General features: G+C 32.0%; 1 protein-coding gene across 3 annotated transcripts in view; it reads right to left on the bottom strand.

Annotated features, from left to right (window-relative positions):
- The window catches only part of jvl (javelin-like), a 153,338-nt gene that overhangs the window by 33,357 nt on the left and 97,763 nt on the right, over positions 1 to 22,218 (bottom strand). The window contains exon 1 of one of the 3 annotated variants that reach the window (XM_088194290.1): positions 15,046 to 15,407. The exons of the other annotated variants lie outside the window; for them this stretch is intronic. Coding sequence (XP_088050416.1) covers positions 15,046 to 15,159 — 114 coding nt within the window. The 5' untranslated portion in view covers positions 15,160 to 15,407. Of the gene's footprint in view, positions 1 to 15,045; positions 15,408 to 22,218 lie in introns of those variants that run through there. 3 annotated transcript variants of the gene reach the window in all.

Raw genomic sequence — 22,218 nt, 5'->3', positions numbered from 1 at the left:
TATCGGGTACCAATTATTCAATACAGTCAAACGAATTTGTGTTGCCAGTCGAAGAAGCGATTGGGACCGACTGTCGCCAAACGCCAGATTTCGCTACCTGTACACACATGCATGCGAATCTGGCGTCGACATAATTTCACTGCTGATATTCGATATCATTATATGTATTAATAAAAATATATTATAGCATATAATAATAACAAAAAAATATTTAAAAAATGTTATACCATCAATATATATTAATAAAATCAATATTATAAACTGTTATCAATTACATATTGTTACAGCGAAAATCAAGTTATAAAGAAAATAATCGCCCTATAGTAGTATTGTCTGGATATACTCGATAGTTGATAACATCAAGATGAATCACTGATCCACTTTCATAAACTTATTCTCGTATTACGAGTATTATGTATATCGGAACATAAGGTCCAAGTTGGGTCAACATAAACAAACTTATCGCCTGAGTGTATTTGCCAGCTCGGGTCGAATTCAACATCGAGTCCTAAAGTATTCACTATTATTTTCGTTACATAGATACATTTTAACAAACATTACGTATTCTAGCGCAAATATTATGCTCATATAATATCAGTTTATATGCCATAACCGCAGGGTAATTTCAAAACCCATTCTCTCACACACACGGCCAACAACAGTACCAGTTTCAGCGGCACAATGCGAAATTTCATAAGCCGACCGACAACACAAAGCGATTTTCACTACTTCTAATGAAAGAACCGGGATATGAGAGCACTCGATTATAAAAGCTCACTTCAATGCTAATGAGCAGCAGCGTGTGTTAAAAAAACAATCGTCTCTTGTATAGCTTTCCTATCGTATTATAGAAATTACTCACTCGAGGCAATCGGGTCAAGTCGGCGATCGACGGATAGGAACGCTAGGAATTGACCAGAAAAATAATAAAATACCGGCGACCGCAAAAAACTATCTGTGGATAAATTGAACCGCGGTTTTTCCCAGAGATCAGAAGCCATCGTCTACCGGGAATTGTGCGTATTAATCACCAAGATCGCATCTGAGCGGCGGACATTCTTTAGGTTGTATATATTCGGAAATATACTTTTTTTGCCTATCATCCAAAGCTCGACGAAGGTTATGTATAAAAGAGAGGTTTTAACGAAAAAATAACGATAATTATGTACAGAAGAGAAAATACATTAAACCAAAGAGAACAGTACAAAAAGTACATACAAACTCATTACCCACGGGATGATGGAGGAGTGTTTTTCTTTAATCTCATTATACGTTATCCTATTAAGCCTGTCTTTTGAATTTGTATAATGCTATACAATATTAATTTGAAAAGTTTAAATATAGGCACAGAGCGATTCAAGTTTTTACAAAATTAATTAAATTTACTAATAAGTGCGGCAAAGAAACCATTTATAGGACGGTTACTCGGTCGATAAATACGGTTTATTTAAAGGTATTCGAACAATTTTTAAAGTGACACAAAAGACACTAACATCAGGGCAACTAAAATCCATGAAAAACTATTGCTTCGAATGATCCACTAAAATAAGCAAACTTAATTGCAAATTTATGATCATCCGGTTCGCTGAATTTCAAATACTACTATGCCTTTTTACGCCAACTCACCTCGCGGTCTAATGCACACACATAGCGCTACCCTCATGCGTGCGAATAAATCGCATCACACAAATAAAAATCCTACTTGCAAACTTCCCTCCGCCATGATGATTAAAATATATTGATACAAACTACATACCCATCTCAAAAATATCTGATTATTCTGCCGCACCTTTTAAGGCTAAATGAAAAAACATTACATATTAATCCACTTCCTAATTTATGTCTTTTATTCATAAAGCGTACATATCAAAGGCAGGAAGCAGTAATTATTTGACGTCAGATATAATAGTTATGCATCTTAATATTGCACAAAACACTAATTATACACTCGTACGCCTCTCTCACTGGAAATGAATGATTACTGGTATCGCCCTTGGTAACGTAATACACCATTAACAACAAAAAAACATTTAAATAAGAAATCGGCACATTACAATGTATACTCAAGGTTAATTTTGAAGAGAAGTGAAGTAAGATAAAATTGTAGAAAATCACTACTACAGAGATAAATATTATTCATGATATCTGCACGATGTTCATAAATTGAAAATATGCTCGAGTCACTCATATCGGATGACATAAATGATTTCTGCAGATTGATTACTGATGCCACAGCGTATGGAGCCAGTAGCAGAAGAAGACATTCCATTATTAAGGTCGACGGTAACGATGAATCAGACAATGGCAATGACTTGATTGAAACAAAGCCTTTCGGATAATATATAATAAGTAATAACGATACATACAAAAGCATTGTGTTAATTAAAAGAGGCATGGTTAGCATATACAATTTGATGTGAAGACGACAAGGGGGAAGCGTATAGTTTACTATATATATATATATTTTCAAATACTAGAACATATGATAAAATATAGATTTAATAAATCTCCCATTATTCATATTGTAACAAAATAATATTTAATGACTTTCTAAAGATATTAAGGAACCTTCGATTAATGTCTCATGATGGCATTCAATCACGTCTCGGACAACGAACGCCAATCGCATTTCTTGGAACTTCTCGAGACGTCCTTGCAAGAAAATTGCCCCGTAAATTGAAATAGTATTCATGAAACTCGCTTGGCTTTGAAAAGACCGACATTCAGTTTGATAAATTCGCGAGTTAATCAATCAGTTCAAGAACCGCTTCTATATTTTATTACAGATCAAATCAATCATAAAATATTACTTTTATTGTACCATAAATATTTTAGCTGAGTATTGTATATACTTCAAAGTTAAAAATGTCTTTTATATTCAATTATTTTAAATATGGTCACAGCCTATGACATATTTAATGTTTTAAAAATTCAAGTCTCGCGCTATTCTACAAATACGTATAAGCAATTCATCAATAGTATTCATACTTGGTGAGAGAAAAGGGGAGACGTGTGACTACTGCCTGATCAAAAATCTAACAGTCGCCAAGATAAAAAAATCAGTAAAAATATAAATATATACATGTAAAAGGTGTCAAGAAATAAGAATATTTGTCCATATGCATCTTGAGCTATTTTAATATATATGTATATCCAAGGCCGCCGAAAGCGAACTGGAGCCCTGAGAAAATAATGATTCTGTACCCCATTACAAAAAAGCATTTTATATATTTTTACCGTCGTAATATAATTTTTTGAATAATTAATAAGTACGAGTTAACAGGGACAGAAAAAAGGATGTGTGGTTAATTTTTTAATATATCCATTTTATAAAGTTTTATTAAGTGACATGAATTTTTCAGGCCAAATTTAAGGGTGTTTAAAATCCACGTCAAAAGAAATAAAATTGTGCAGCGGAAACGCTCGGTTATCTAACGTTCGAAGTAAGACTTTTTATATGTTCAAGAAATATTGAGTATGAATGTTTTAGTATTTATATATAAGTTAGAAAATAATATATTACCAAAATATTTTAATAAGTATTTAATAAGAAATAAAGATGTACATAAATATAATACTAGAAATAGAGAAAATTTAAAGAAAATTAAGTATAAGAAAACGAGTACGGCTAGGGGAATTATGTACGGAGGTTTTGATTTATATAATAGTCTTCCAAGAGAAATCCGAAACAGCAAAAATATAACGGGTTTCATAAATGGAATAAAAAAACACCTTCGTACATATAGAAATAAATTATAATATTAAGACTTTATTATTGTATATATTCATTTTTTCTTTCTGTTATGTATTTTTTATATATTTTTATATATGTTTACTAAATTTGTTAGATGTAAAGATTAGCTATTAAGCTAAATAACTTAATAAAATAAAATAAATAAATAAATAACAAAATTACGATTTACAATAAGTGAGAATCGAATGAAGCATATCTAAACCTAATTTTGCCCAATAGGAGGGCACAAAAAACAATTATCTTTTCTCAGAAGTTAAAAATCCACGTCAAAAGCAATAAAATCGTGCCGTAGCCGTCGCAGTGTGAACGCTGGGTAACGAGCGTTCCCATTGCGACGCCGACGGCACGATTTTATTGCTTTGACGTGGATTTTTGACTTTTGAGAAAAGATAATTGTTGATAATTGGGCAAAATTCGATTTAGATGTGGTTTATTCGATTCTCACTCGTAATGTTGTTATAAAGTCTTAATATAAACGCTTGATAAACTAGCGTTTTCACGGCGATGGCACGGATTTATTGCTTTTGGCCGTGACTGGAAATTTACTATATGGCAACACTGAGCAGCAAAGAAAAGACGGTTAATTATCAGATAAATATTATGAGTACATATTTTTAATAATTTTTAATGCCTAATAAAAATATTTTTTATAAAATATGATTTCAGAAAAAAAATTCGCAACGGTGGCTAATTTTTATATTTATTTGTAGCATAGGAAGGGTTAACTGGTACCTATAATTATTTATTCAAGAAATTGTTTTACGATGTTAAAGGCAATATTCCACTCCCCCTCCTCGGCTACATATCAAACAATATCAAACATTAAACGCAAAAAATGTACATTATTGGTAATTTAGTCTGTATATGTGTATACTCGCTACAACCATTCGGCCTTTTTAATTAAGCATAGTTATTATTTATGAACCTGTATTATATTGAATGTCATCTGTTCCAAAGTTTCCGGGTTCCACTCAAGGACCTCCTGAGAAAAATATAGTTTCTCTTTCTGCATGAATCAAACTTTGCATACACTGACACTTTTTATGGCCTGCGCAAAACAAAGGCACTTATTATCGAAGGAAAATAAATATTAATAAGACCACTTGCGAGAATTATATTTGACAGTATCAATATGCAACAAATAATTATATTATACGACGCTGAAAAATATATAAAAATAAAATGCCCCATTTTCTCTGAATATATATTCTGAATGAACGACTCCAAGTCTGCAAAGCGGTTAACTTTAAATAAATCAAAGATTGTAAGAGGAGCTTTAGAGATCAGCAACTGGCACTGTATTACAGAACAGAGCAAATTAGAAGACAACTGCAATTTCCCGTTATTTTTCATATGTTTCTATACACTTTTTAAAGAATCAACTTTCGATCTATAAATGTATATATAATACATATGTAAATATAACAAGAAAGATTCTCTCATAATCACAGGCTATTTTCGTAACAGCCCGTTAAGACCGTTATAATAAAAAGTCACACAATTTTAAATCATCCTGTACACAATCATCGCCGTTAACTCTAGACTCGAATTAACTCAGTTTCGCGGTCACGTACACGGCGTCGCTTGACCGGAAAGAGTTAATCGATCAAATTCGCGATCACGGAAATTGTTTCCTCACAGAGATGACATAACTGCCTTTGCCCAAAAACGATAAAATCTGATCTAATCGAATCCGATCCATGCCATTCATCGGATAGACGTCCGCGGCAGACAATCGTTTGCGTCATCCGTCCTCATCGTCACGACGGCCGAGTTACGTGAAAGGCTGTATTGCGTCACGTGGCGAGTTCGCGGGCAAAAACGAGAATTTTCGTCGCGTTTATGATATGAATATAGCCAATTTTCGAACCGGCGACCGACCGTCTGATACGGCCTCGCTAAACGGCGGTGACTCACTATGAACTACATACGTCTGTACGAGAAGGCATTTTTAACCCTTCCGAGACCAAACATGAAATAACATACTATCATACATGTAGTACATTATTCGACGTGTAGTTAACGAATCAATTTATTACCAGGCGTTTTGATTAAAATGGCTATGGTAACTCTGCTGACTTATGCTAAAATGTATCACCAACTTGTTTCTATAAATGCAAATGACGTTATAAACAGAACAACTGTGACAAAATAGTATCGTGAATTTAAAGCAAGGAGTGACGTTCACAATGAAAAAACAGTGGAAGGCCATCTGTTATCACTGATGAACTCATTTTTTATAGGCGTTCAACGATCTATGATCTTTAAGAGCTATAGGAAAACCTTCCATACATTAGATGCCAAAATGAGAGCAAGTGCAATATTTCCGTATCGTGTTCTAAATAAATTATAAAACTCAATCCTTCAGAAATAATCTTTACTTCCCGAATATTATATTGTTGTATAATGATTTGATATCAAAAATCAGAGTAGACTGACCGATGATTCAAATGTTATTAAAAGATGCATGTCACATGACGGCAAAATTAAACAATAATATGAACATTAAATAATAAATAATATTATGTGTGTAGATGAATCATTAAATTAAACACGCGTTTTAAGCGTGCAATGATTTATTAAAATATAAAAAATATTCTACCATCCATTTGACAAGTTTTAATTCCAGATACAAATTTAGTTTGTAATAGTTTTATTATTTTATCGCAATTAAAGTGTTATTGCGATAAAATAATAAAACTATTAGTGCTAATTTATTAGTTAAATTTAATGGCGATCATTTTTCAAAAAATAAATACTTTGCTGGACCAAATAGTAATTTATGCTAGAATAAAATCAGTTCTGGAAATAATATTCTTAAAATTCTCTTAAATTTGTTGTACTACTAAATGTGATACATGAATTCAGTAAAATAGCAATTTCTGAGAATGCTTTATTATTTTTGGCTTATTGGTTCCATTTTTCACTTTAAGCTATTTAACCGCGCATTGAAATTTTTTCCTGATAATTTATTAACCTTTTCTATGCTACAGATAAATATAATAATTAGCCAACGATGCGTCATATTTTCTGAAATTATATGTTATGGAAAATATTACAGTTGGGCATTAAAAAGTAATTTAAAAATAACTACTAGTAACATTTAACTGATAATTAGGCGTGTTTTGTGTTGCCATCTAATGAATCGATTTGCCGCACGTAACAATTTTTTTTTATAATTAAGTGTTTTTATTGTTTGTGTTTGTATAACTGCAATTTCAACTGAAACAGCTGTCACTTTTTACAAATGGAGGCGACTAAATTTAAAACATTAAAAACAATTTAAAAACACTATTATTTATTTTATAGACTTACCAGAAATTTTAAATGTGGGGGAGCGCCTATTTATGCCATAAGTTATATAAATATTATTTCAATAAATTGAAGTGATTTTCAACCTTAAATTATACAAAAAAAAACATATTACAAGGCTCAAAGGTTCATGACAGCTTTAGGTGGCCAATGCATACTGGCGATTTTCTTGATGACTTCTATATGTGTCATCCGTAGTCAAAGGGTTAAGGATTTATTACAAAAACCTTTTATAAAGTAAAATAAAAAATAATTTAATTAATTATTTACTGGAGTTACAAAAAAATCATCTATATCTCTATTTTGGCATTTTATTTGTATACTTAAATTTAAGTTTGGTATTGTCATAGTCATCGATTTTAGAGATAAATGGGTTAATATGGTCTCGCGTAATATTCATTGATATGATAATGGCAATGTTTTTCAATTTTTAGTATTAAAAATTTCATATAAAGTTTTTTAAGGTTAGTATAGAAAGGTGTTGAATATTATTTTTATTGCTATATTTTGAATAACTTTGAGTTTATTAAAATTAAAATTAATTGTGTTACTCCACACCTAGCAAGCGTGAGTTTCAGTCAAATTAGCTGATTATATATAAAAAAAATATTTTTCATGTCAAATGTCGGTTTTGAAGCCGCAATGGCAGCAAGTCCTTTAGACCTGGATTCCGCAATATGTTTAATGAAGCCTGGAGTCCCGATGAATGTCAAAAATAGTTATGGCATGTTTGTCAAACTTATTTCATTTTAATAATAAACACAGTAATGTATTTATCGAACCATAAGAAAGCTCGAATTGGGACAAACTGTCATTGATCACTTTATTACATAATTGCCTCTCTCGACAAAGAACTGCAAGCGACAATAAATACGCCGTTGTGCAACGTTTACCTTCTATTTGTTTCGGAGAATGTCGAAAGAAAAATATGAAATAACAATAAGAAGAATAAAATAAGAAGACAATAATGAAACGTGGGTACAATTTCGGCGAGTTGACCTTAAAAGCGTTTATAATACATAATGCAATAAACGACAATGCAGAGAGAGAGAGAGAGAAGCCTTAAACGTGCCCAAGTGACGTTAATATAATAAAGTTCAAAGAGTGGGTCATGTCATTAACTGGGACAATACTTCTTAATTGATTGAAGAGCGTCTCATTCGAGTCAAATACATTTTCATCCTTTGCGAAATTGCGTAACAATATATGAAGTCGTTATAATAATATTTTTTGGCACGTTCCAAGGCGTGTATAATGTTGAACAAATTAAATTATTGCTTTATTGTTTCTTCGGTTGCGTGTCTGCAAGATGTCTCGGTTATTATAAAGCGATTACAATAGGCGCATATATCATCATCATCAGATGTATTATATAAATGAATTGTCACAATGGCGATAGATATAGAACCTCTTAAGCAGCAGTGAACGATCAATCTTGGGAAGTGAACGGTCACGACTTTTCAGGAAACGCTCTAGAAATACGTTTCGAAACTGTAACGCGTTACGTCAGCCATCGTGTCAAAGTACAAGTTCAATTCTAGTTGCATGTGGAAAATTTTGGGTGGTCATCATATGGGATAATGAGGGCTGTTAAAATAAATTATTATGGACGTCGTTTGGAAGATTTACGTAGAACACCCAGGGTGAAAAAATAAATAAAATAGTTTAGCAACAGCAATCATGCACAAATTCTAGCGTATCTAATATAGATAAAGACATTATCAAAAAAAACTGTCATATTTTATTATCAGTGTGATAATTTAATGAGTCATGTGTAAAAATAATAACGTAATTAAATTATTTTATAATAAACTTTGACAGTCGTAAACGTAATTCGAAATCGAATCGATTCAATCACGCACACGATTAATTCCCTATGCAAAAAAACATAATCGATATGGAAACAATGAACGACCTCGACGAACACAATTCGTGCCAAAAATACCGTGGTGATTACAGAAATGAAATATGTAATGCAATTATTATGTTATAAAATAATATACTGTATTATTGTAACCGGACCATAGTCGATGATTTTAGTTGAATTATTCCCATCTGTCAGCACTCAATGTCTGATTTTATATTTATTATTTATTTGTCATAGCGAATTGAGTATTTATACAGCTCGAAGCCAAAAGATACATTGACTCCTTCAAGATTAAGCTACACAGATGTCATATGATTAAAGAAGCTAACTAATAGATTTTCAACTCTGTTCACAAATTATCAATGCACTTTTTAAAAATACTATGCCACTTTCTAAGCACCAAACGATCAATTAAATTTACGTATTAAAATAATCCGGTCGTCATTAGAGTCACCTCATTGCTTTCCAGTGCTTGAAACATCAATACCGAAAAAAACAACCTGTTCGCAGAACTACACTACTAAAGTAGAAAACCAGCAACGTCTCATTTGAGAAGAATCTTGATTATTTCAAGAGTTTCGAGGAAATATATGTACATATCTACTACCTTCTCATTAGCGTCACGGAGTCTGGAGTCAGCATAGCTGGTGGCCTTCCTCTTACGTATTCTGTTCCGCGAATCGTTCACACTCAGCTATTCGATCGTGATTATTAATTAGACACACCGGTGTGTCTACACATGCAAATACACAACACACGATGTGTCTAGAATAAGATCTGATGGATGAGTGTCAAAAAAACGATAGTTCACAAAACAACAGTTTAGATCCCGAGGCGGTTTGGAAACCTTTTGAACTCGTCAGACGTTTCAAACTGTCACATCCTACAACAATGGCGCCTAATTGCGAACGTCCAGAACAGAATCTCTTCAATAGAGTTGTGGTCATCGCACTCGACCAACTGGACCAAGTCGGATGACTTTTTGCTCCAATATGGGCGCTATCTATGCAGACACGCTACGTGAAACGTAACGATTTACATTAAATACCACAATTAATTTGAGGTGCGATCATAACGATACTAATTATTGGGTTGTTGCATATGAAATGTCGTTTATCCTATACTTTCATTTATTAAAATAATATATATTACCAGTGAAAATATATTTTCACTACATTTCAGTTAAATCATATCGGAATATATTTTCACCGGTAGATACATATTTATACTAGTCAAAATATATTTTATCTGACAGGTTCTAGTGAAAGGTGTTTAAAAAGCATGGTGGTTTTCAATTGACAGTTATGTACTCTATTTGTTACATTCTATTACGCTACTATCAAATTTGGTTTCAAAAAATAGTTGTAGGGCGACACATCATTTGTCAAAATGATCTAAACATACATTTCTCAATACAGTTTCACTGATATTGACCAGTGATATTATAAATCAATTGTTTGATCCATTTAACTGGTCTGTTAAAATTATATAAATATAATACCAGGAATTTCACTATTATTTTCATATGGTTTAGTTTGAGTTAATCTAAATCCATACGTTTAAGCAAGAAATTTACTGCATGTTGTTTTTTTCGATGAAGGACTAAATGCAACCAAGGCTACGGAAGTAATTTCTAAAAAATAACAGACGTCACTTCTAGTTTGGAAAGATCAAATCGGGTAATCGGAACCTAAAGGGCTTTCCTAGAAATGGACGACGGTCAGATTTTGATGATGACAAATTAAAATCTCTAGTTAATTCTGATCCTCTTCAAGTCAGAAACTCGGATGCCATACGAAGGAGTACGCAACAGCAAGAATGACCTTGGAAAAATTCAAGAACTGGGAAATTATACCACACCCGCCTTATTCACCAAACCGTGATGCGTCTAACTATCATCTTTTTCGATTTATGGAGCACTTTTTGAGTAACAAAAACAATCAGAAATGTGAACGAGGTTTTTACAAAAGGTGGATTAAAAATTTACAAAATAGATAAGAATAGAAATGAGAATATTGTGTGATTTTCAGTAAGTTTTTTTTTAAAGAAATTTCAATGTTACACTACAAAATAATGGTTTACTTCCTGGTCCCCCTAATATAAATTAACTAAAATAAAATATTAATTAACATTCAGTGTAACAGTTGTGAAACGTCCATTTGCTGTTCAAACCCAAACCTAATACAAGCGAACTAACCAAACCTAACTTGAACTAACGAGAGTTTCATCGACATTTCAAAGAAGTATATAATTTCATTAGCGCTGATCAGTTAAAATAAATTTCGCTAGCAGAAATACATATCTACCGGTGAAAATGTATTCGGATATGATTTCACTGAAACAGTTAGTGAAAATATAGCTTCACAGAAAAAATACACGTTTACTGTTAACATAGTACTAAGTTTATGTGCTTTTTCAAATTAACACACTATAAGAGCCAAATATATTATTTACGACAAAAATGTGTTGTTGCAAGAATAAATAAGTTCTGACATTTAGGTCTGTTTAAGAGGAGAAAAAATATTGTTTTGTATTATAAATGTTCAATTAAGAATTGTTAAATGCTTTTACATCATTAAACAGAAGACATTACAAAACGATTGAGAAAATGTTACATTAATCAGTTTAAATTTTTTTTTGTTCCTTGTAGGTTTACATACTAATGGTAATTCAATACATAACATACATACTTTTTGATTCAATATAATACAACAATATTGATACTTGATTATCAAATTGTAAGTATCGCGGAAAAAATACCTAAAATGTAAACATTTTATTCGAATATTTATAGATATTCATAATACAAGATAACATGTACACTCGGTTTACATCACAGTAAAGTTAAGGTTAAACGATGATTTTCAATACATCAAAACGAAACATTAGCACTATATTTTTTATTTTTTTAATTGCCAATATAATCATTGCTTTTTCTCTCTAATACATTTAATATCCATTTAACCCGTTTTATGCGTGATTCATTTCGGCTTTCTTTGGCTCTCCATTAACAGAGTAAATTAAATCGTGAAAACGGTTTAACTGAGCAAAATTTTAATCAACCTCTCGCGATGATTAATAATATACCGTTTACCAGCGCCCAGTGAATATATTCATTGGCAAAATTTATTGAGCGCAATAAATCAATCCCTCGAAATGATTAGCTATAAATTAATCGAATACAAACCATAGCATATGATATGCGTTAACTAATTATGTACCAAATCGACGACCTACTGTTTCCGATTCATATTCGATCTCAACTAGTTTAGAATGTTTGAAAAATAAGGTTTTGCGGTTAATAAAATGTTTTAATTGCGACATTACTCATTACGATGAAACGCATATTTAGCGCACCCTTCGCCATGTGTGTTACTTCATGCGAAACGCATAAAATCAAGGGGATATGTGGCTGCACCATCATTATGACTTTCCTACCATACATCCTGCCAAGTTCAACGTACCACGTGTAATGTAAGAACAGTGTGCCTTATGAAACACAAAACGTATGTAATCATAATGTTCATCACGAATCATCATGACGTATATACGTTCAATTAAATATTTTTTTATATGTAACACAAAGTATACTTGCACGAAATCTTAATTACATACCACACCTGCAATTATATAGTCGACGCGTACGCTGTTTGTACAGTTAGTCAAACACTCCGATGAGTCAGTGAATTGAATTAATCGTTTGATGTTGCTTTCGATAAAGTATACTATTTTTACTATTATTAATTTTCATGCGTTGAATCATATTGAATTTTGAAACTATAACATAACTTTTTGAAAGCAATGATATTAAACTTGGACATTTCTAGCAACTGGAATTAGTCAGTGATTTTCCACGATCCGGAAGACAACGTCTATTGTAGGGAAATGTGTGAAGCAGAGCGTTTAGAAAAACAGATGTCCACTCCCGAGCTCAAAGAATGCATTCCTGCACAAGTGGAAGATAGATTTTATAAAAACGAATGATTTCACAAAATTTTAATTTACGTTTACTCGAGTATAAATCATGAATTTCTAAAATCTTCATTCACTCTTCTCTTTGATATGGATTACAGATCTGATATTACAAAAATCAACTTTTTCTTTATAGATACAACAGACTAAATGCAAGTCAATAAGTTCCAAGCAATTGTATTTGGCGCTTAAATATACCATGCGATCAGCTTTTAAAATTTAATGGGAACTGCCGAGTTAAAAATAAAAAACTTTTATTACACTTTTTGTAGCTCTCAGCAGCTAACCAAAAAAATGCTTTGTGTGCATGAAAATCTCAGTTTCACTACTCTAGAGCCAGATACATGTGAGAAGAGCTGTTATGAAAAACGCCGTGAAGCGGAAAATTGAGACAATTTACGTGACATCGTTTTCCAAACATATTTTTTTAATATAAAAATTCTACAATACATAAAATGGTAAAGAGATTTGTGGACCATCCGATATGTGTCATTTTTCGTTCGCTAAAGGTGTGAACCATAGATTATATTTGACTCGTATAGACTCAAAACATTTTTAACAGATGAGAAAAGGGCAACGTAGGTATGTGAACGTGTTTTTCAGTGAAGTTTTATGTTTGCTAATGGAAACATTATTTGACTAATACGGCCAGTGAAAATGTATCAAACCAATGATTTATAATTTCACTGGTCAATATCAGTGAAACAGTATTGTTGCACGTAAGGTTGGAACATTTTGGCCTTAATGGGTGATGTTGTTAACCCACTGTTATTATTATATGTATTATGTTATTTTTATATCAATCCAGAAGCTCTCTATATTTTTTATAAAATTAATAAAAAATAGTAAATATATGACTGTCCGGGGGTCTTCGGAACAGTGAATGATCGGCCACCGTACATGTATGGCTATACTCCTCAAATGGTTTAACAGGCGATTTGTCGCTATTTTTTGAAACAAAATTCACTATTGGCGTACAAATATTGAACTAACCTCTCAATGTTTGATAATTAAATTATTTTTACAAGAACTCAATGAATCAATCAACTTAATAGAATATTCAGTCGGAAATATCCATATATCTTAAAATAAGCAACGTTTAGTCAAATTCATTATTATATGAGCATTAGAAGTAGTATGAATTTGTCTTAGTATTTTTTTCTCCAAAAGCACATATTTTCTCCAAAAGCATATAGAAAAAAGCCACTCGAAAAATGCATATAAGATGGGAATGTAATTTTAAGAATACTTGACATGTTTTTACTAGATTAATCAAAATATATGAAAAATTCTTTACAAAAGTAATAATAAAATAAAACATTCTGAATTTTGTAATATCCTGCTTATATTTCTGATGGTAAGAGGCGCTTTTTTATTAAGCCCCCATCAAATAGGGGAGTTGCACGTGGATGTTCCAAATGTAAAAACGCTTGACATTCTGTGAAGAATTTTTCATACATATTTATTTATACTTTGTAATATTTTATCAAGCTTCGCAAGCTTTTAAAATGACATTCATGTGTCAAAAAGACATTTTTTTATTTGAGAGGCGTTTTCGCATATTGTGAGTAATATACGTAATTGTATCGTTGGCGCATGCGTTTAAAACAAATTTTCAAAAGAGCAAAATTTCAGGCCGTCGATGATCATTATCTGAATAACCGTGTTTTTATTTTATTAAACCAATTTCTATAATCAGTTAACATACTAACGTCACGCCGACGATTCTGAACAAATCAACGCCAATTAAGTTGTGTATTATTATAAAATCAACGGCCAAAACTGTGATTTAATAATTCGTACGCATCAAAAACGGAACACATCCGCGTACGGTTCAAGTGGTCCGTTCTTCCGCGAGCGGCGATCTACGCAGACGAGTGGTACTATACACCGACAATTAACGATTTAGCGCAGCCGCTTCTAGAACAACGAATTAATTACTGACCATGAATAATGCATCGCTGCCGAAACGTCGACGTGTGTGCAATCGAGTGAAAAGCGCAACACAACGGTAAAACATAAAGTACGATGAGCACGGAAAACGTAAAACTTTCCAACTATGACTCACGTCTAAACATGCTGTTGACTGTCGTCATGACAACGATGACGCAGTGCGATTTTTGTTATACGTCGATCATACCTTGAAGCCGGCGCTGAGGAATCTCAGGCATTTACGCAAAATCGCGCCGAAGAGCTTGAGCAGCGCGGAGGCGCATATTCGTACACAATCGTCGTTTTTCGAGCACCGTTGCATAATTGTCGCTGGCGCGCTCGGGTGAAGGCCGTTCAGGAATGTGGGTGAAACAGGTGGGCATCAGAATGCGACCATAACACGGATGTGACCTTGAAACTTTCAGGCGCGCCTTCGGACCGGCGCTCGCGAGGAGCATCGCGCTCCGGAGACGAAGAAACCGTTAAATCAATAGGGCGATCTTTCGGACCGTTATCGGAGGCGTGCAACGCGCAGAAGACGGTTTTTCGATCGCATCGCGAAAACATACTGAAGCGAAAACGCGAACCGAAAGAGTTGCGAGTACCGCAACGCTTGCTAGTTGCGTAAACTTATGGAGCGCGCGCGCCAGTACGTGAACGCATGCACGCGATTAACGACGGGCAGGATGTGTCGCTATGGTCGAGAGAGTCGGACCCTAAAACGCAAGAATTAAAGGTCTGTAATGAAAATCGCATACGCGAATGTATGCATAACGATATTGCGAATTAGATCATGAAAATGTTTTCCAGTTCTGGTGCATGCTTTAAAAGTTACAGCGTTATGAAAATGCAGACTTTTACTCTGATGCAGAGGTGCGCAAACTTTTCCTGATTGAAGCAAGCTGAGTGATAATCATTACAAAACTTTTATCAGAAAGACGGGTGATACTAATAACAAAAACAATTTTCGCTCTGTTGATAATAAAAAGTTCACTAAATTACAAGTATGTTTAGATGTCTGTCTGAATAAATTCTGAAAAAAATTGAATTTAAAATTTATAACGAAACATATAATTATATGTGTTTAATTGAAATTAATAAATACATAGCGGTATTATGTGATTGATTTATAGCGATGCATATTTTTTTATTATGCAATTATTATGTAAATTTTACATTGAATAATTTGCACGTATAATCAAAGTAAGAGGGATATTCGGATAGTAAACATACAAGGCTAGTAAAAATGAAAGCGATTTGATTTTGATCGGTTGGCAAGTGACGTTTTTACTAAGGTTCAGTCGCAACAGTGTTATGCTTGCAATGTAGTAAAAATGTACATTTTTTGCTTATGACAAATATTCAAATGTATTATAAATTCAAAACTTAAGTAATAGAATTGTCTATTGCTTAAGTTTTCCGTTGTCTTATTTCGAATAATTACTGTGAGGAAGACTTTGGGAATAAAGGTATTTTAACAGTTTTTATCGAAATCAATCAATAATATATAATAAAAGCTTTTATATTACGAGAATATAAGCGGCTGGAATAAATATTAGATGGTCAGAATTTATACTAAATGGTAAGAATTCTTTTTTTCAGTTAGCAATGGTGTTGTTATTGCTGTAACGCTGAAGATTGGTACAACTGATCGATCTGTCATTCGCATGTCGACAGCTCATTATCATTATCAATGAGTTTTAGAGCTAACTTGCTTGGTTGGGCTCGCCACATTGTCAGATGTCAACACAACAAGCAAAGCATGCTCTTCACCGCCGCCCTGTCCTTATTCCCGCTTCGTTTGTCACTCTGAATACCTTCGCGTCCTACATACAATTAAATAGATTCTTTGAGAATAATTCATGGGGCGCTTAATGTTCTGACCAAGCGAGATATTTTATGAAATATTTTTAACATAAATAATTATTGCCATATATTATGGTATGCTGTTTTTATTCTAACCATTTGATATTTATTCTAACCCTAAATAATATAATTATGACCAGGCTGTTAATAAAATTCTGACCGAGATTTGTATTTATTTATGTAATACCGCATGAGTTAGAAATAACTCATTCTGCAGTTTCAATTATATACATTAAAATTATAAATATAATAGATTAATAAATTTCATATGAAAAATAAAAAGCATAGTGAAAGGGAAATTGAAAAATAAAAATTATATAATGATACGATATATGTATTATTAATTGACTTAATATTATTTGATTAATGTTTCGGTAAATCGAATAAAAAAATTGTGCCAAACTTCACAGAAAATACTTGAGGGATGTGTAAATCATCAGCAGATCTAATTTCATAATTTTGTAGCTGTTTTTTTAATTTAAATTTAGTATTCATATTTGATTTTGTCTTTAGCAGTTTTTGATAGTCATTATTAATTCATATTTTAGTAGAATAATTATAGACAAAATTTTAGTTTTAAACAATTTTTTTATAGCACTATTTTGAATAACCTGAAGTGATTTTAATTAAAATTTATTTGTAAATCCCCAAATGATAGATGACTATGAATATGAGCATAATAAATGTTTAATCTAGTTTTATACGATATTATATTTTGAAACATGTGTATCAACATAGTTATAAAAAAATATTTTTTTATCCAAAACTTCTTGTAATTAGAAAATTATTTACAGTGAATGTGATATCAAAATCTTTTTATCATTAAATATCATAAAGTTAGTTATTATTTTAATTGTTAATCTGTTCAATATCGATCAAATTACTCTGCAAATTTCTTTGGATACTTTGTGTGTTTTAGAGTTATATATTAGCACTGTAAAATTAGCATACAATTAAATTTAAATTCTGACTATGTAATTGGTTGTCTACAATTAACATTGGGCCATTGGTTTATAGCAGATATTCAAAGAAAAAACTCATTTAGTTAATATTGATGTGGGTTTTAGTATCAGCAATGAGTTGCAGCTAGTATGCTAAAACACATGAACATACAATTACATACATAAAATTAAACGTTATTTGTATCAAATTGAATACGAATATGAATCATTGAGAAAGTCCACAGTTGCATAATATTAACGAAGAAATATGAGTAATTTTTGGAATTTATTAAATTAAAGTGTTTTTTATTATTATTATTTTGTATGAGACTGCTTGATTTTTTGCTTCAATTTTGGCAATGGCTTTCATGGATATATTTTAGGAATAAAAAAATAAATTTTGCAAAAAGCAAAAAGCGCACAATGAGCTATAGATACTGCAAGTTGACTGCCTGCATTGTTGAATTGTGTTTTACGAATACTTGACGAATAGTTGGACAAATATGAACGAAAACTTTACGAATAACTAGACAAATATTCGAATATGAATAAAAAAACAGGCAAATTTATTTAAAATTTGGTTATTCTGATTGGAGTCTTTAATTGTAGGCGAAATAAATTAATATCAGCGAAAAATGTTCTAAGAATGTATATGTACAATAAATCGACATAGAAGAAAAATTTTATAATTATTCTGTGCTGTTTTTTTTGCCACGAACCACAGTTTGTTTACTTCTGCCGATAATCTTTTATGGATTTCATGACAGTATGGCGTATGAATAATGCATAAGTTCGCCAAAATATTACGTCTGCTGTAACTATCAGTACAACGCTCGGTAACATTTTTTTCACCTTGGACGATACGAACAACGTCGATTTGTTACAGTACGCAATCGGAATGCGAACTCAAAAAAATCGCATGACCAAAAAAATCATATTAAATTCCATAAGAATGTACGTCGAGCCAGTTCGAGAGTGCTCAAAAAACACAAAGCAATTATAAAAATAATACTCTTTCAGCCTTGAGAACAACGAGAAAAAAATCAATCCCGTGAATTACGTCACGATAACTTTGATGCGTTTATAATTATTGTGTTTAGTTTTGATACTTCGATGTAACATCACACAAACTGACGCCCAAGAAGAACTCTTCACTAATTAAAGCCGTTATTGATAATTAGGTTGACGAACTCTGCAAATTGCAGTTGCAATTGAGCAACGGCGCGCATTTAATACTTATTATGATATTTACACAAATTATATTCGAGCATGCGCGCAGCGCAGAGGCGTCCACGAGCGCAAAAATTCCGGTTCAAACGACCGGGATGCATCTTCACGACTTTGACATCTTGAAACGAATACGCGAATGCTGATCTAATGACGTCATTAAATATTAATAAACGTACATACGTCTGCCGGAATAAACCGAGATTAATCTCTCAAAGGGGAATTAGCTGAAGGTTTATCGGATAACGAACGGTTTAAAAGCTCTCTCGTGCTCGTAAAGTTTAATCCAGATTTAGCGAGATCGACACGTTTGTTCGTAAAATATAACGTAAGTTGCAGCTAACGTTTACGTTGCGATATAATCAACATATCGTAATAATAAATGGCAAAAAACCGTTGTACTACAAAGCAATATAAAACATGTGTACCTATTATTAACATTACATACAATTCGATGTGGTAACGCAACACATTGTTAACTATGTTTTTGTATCTATATGGTTAAAAAACAAGGCTATTTTAATATGAACATTGTTGCAAAACCATATTAATGTTGCGTTCGATTAATTAATTAAAAAAAAATATTTACTACTACTTAAACTCATATACAATGTATGTATAATATATATTTATATATATATATAATAAAATGTAAAAAATCTATACAAGTTATATAAAATTTTTACTACGTATTACTTGAATGCTTTATTTTATAGTAATTTAAAACGACTGAAATATCCAACTGTCGCCGTTTTTCTACCTAGAATTTCGCCTCAGAGAGACATTTCTCGTTTACATGTTTAAATATTAATTTGAAAATTTTAAACTACATAGACCGGCATTTCACAATTAAATTAAGGCAAAAAACCCTTTTATATTTTGTACAACATAACGAGATGCTGAAAAAACTGTTGATAATCTACGATCTAACTTTAACTGATGCAAATATTATCTCGATTATCAAGATGTGAAATATTATATAAAATAATAAAATTAAAATAATGTAATTGAAATGCGTAGTTTTGATGACAAATCTAGTTGTGAACGTTAAGCAATTATTGTAAAGCAAGTTTTATTTTTCATTAAATTAATATTAAAAAAACGATTGTAGTGTACACCCAAAATAGATAAGCACCATCTCACATTTTTTCAGCAATTCATCATCGAAAACATCCTTGTGTTTTGCAAGCTTATTGAGAAACTGAATAGGTCATGCAAGATGAGTGACTTTCTGACTGCAACAGTCAAGAATAAAGGACGTGATCGCGATTATCTAAGGCACTTTAACCTTTTAACCGCGTTAGACGTATATACACGTCAATTCAAAATTTATTTCGGTGCGGTTGACGGATATACTCGTCGTGTAAAATAAAAAAATAGCATTTACTAAAAAATGACATTTAATGGCATGTTTTCTATACATCAATGAAAAATGAATTTATAAAAAAATAAGGGATTTTTAAAGCTAAATTCCGCAGTTATTATTATTCCGCTAAACTAAGCAAACTTGAAAACAAAAAAGATATCAACTAGTTGCGGTTTGGAAGCAACCAGATACCATAAAGCAATATCGATTTTAATATATCTATTTGATTGATCTAAAATAACCTCTATATCGGTGTGAATATGCTCACGAGTCGAGCAGTTTTGGACGTATTTCAGGCAAAGAGAAAGTCTTACTGGCGATGAAACTTGAATCCAAACAATAGACAATGCAGTAACACAAGGTTAAGATCACAGCTTATGGTAAGTTATCTAGAATATTAAGGTGATCCTGCGTATAAGAAGAGAACTATGATAATATTTTATACAGACTAAAAGAAACTATAACTGATAATTGTAAGAATGTATTCTGCTTGTACATAGCAATCTGAATCAAGTCCTATGTGACTATTTCCTTTTTACAAATCATTATAGTTAAGACATTTGAGAACAATAAGGAGCGATTTCGAGTCATTTTTCAGGGACTATATGAAAGTTAAATTGTATTAGAGTGATATATAAAATAATTTGTTCTAATTAACCCATCCGATCTATTCCGTGAACCTTTACCTCCCCTCTTGCATAGCATGTTTATGAATTCGAACATAAAACCAGTCGATTGAATTGGCATCCAAATTTTAATAACACACTATACACGCACAGTTCAACGTAATCGTTGCATTTTACTATTCCAACGCGTAAAACTATTGATTTTCTTGACCCATATACGAATTTCGGTCGAAACAAACATCCAGTTACAATTTTAATTTTGTGTAGTTATCCGAAACGATAATTTGAGATTTGATCATAGGAAACCGATATTTGCGTTCGCAACTACTATCACCTTGTTATTAATCGAACCATTGGACTATGGAGTTCAGTTCTTACATGTTTACGACGATGCCCACGAGTGGTTATACACACAGGTAAATCACCTAGTAATTATTATGAATATGCACATAAGTGTCGATACGGAAACGCACTATTAAAAATGCATCAATACTCGACACACATGACCACAATACGTGTCCCGCGATGAAATTTCATAAACATATAATAAAAATACATTGTATGCAAATTTTATGTACATAAATAAACGTGAAAAATCATTCAAAATCTGAACAATGACAACGATCATATCTCACAGCACAAAAGAGATGCACCTGTGTATATGAGCATATGCATAACTGTAAAATGATCAATTGCACAAAATAAGATAAAGGGAAGTAACGTGTATTTTTAAAAGATGACTATGACCGCAAATATAGTAAAAAAAGAGGCGTTTATGTAATCCTTTTACGACGAAAAAAAGATAGTGTGAATAATGTAGAAATGCTAAAATGCAACTTGTCTGTTTATGAACTCTAAAATTAATTCAATAAATTTAATATTTTTTTAACAAAAATAAACTCACAATAGAACGCAATTTCTTGGGTTTGAACTAATGTGTAGCAGAGTGTTACTATTTTAGTATTCGGTTAGAATATTCAGACGACAGACACGATGATTTCAAGGTTCAATTTACAACGTATTTTTCAGGGCCAGCTTTATTTTTATTAGCAAATGTTTTTCTAAAAGTAATTTTTGGTCAGTAATAAAAAACACTATTGAATTTTATTTGATTAGGGTTTTTAATTATTTTATTTATTTATTTTAATGTAAATAACAACAAAGAAGAAAGAACAAAAAATAATTATAACAATATTTCTTAGGATTAGTGCCGCGCCATTGTTTGTGTCTACGTGTGACCACGCCGGCCGGTGGCCGGATGTCTGTTGTTGGGTATTTGATTAAGTGCATAATAAGTTTTGTTTACTTCATATTACCAACTCAAAAGCCATGGCGCATGACGAACAATTAAAAAA

Source organism: Plectrocnemia conspersa, unplaced genomic scaffold, assembly GCF_051122295.1.
Source record: "Plectrocnemia conspersa isolate PC_06_02 unplaced genomic scaffold, ASM5112229v1 ptg000010l, whole genome shotgun sequence".
Lineage (NCBI taxonomy): Eukaryota > Metazoa > Arthropoda > Insecta > Trichoptera > Polycentropodidae > Plectrocnemia > Plectrocnemia conspersa.
The sequence above is the reverse complement of the archived record's forward strand: the minus strand, read 5'-3'. Positions and strand labels throughout refer to the sequence as shown.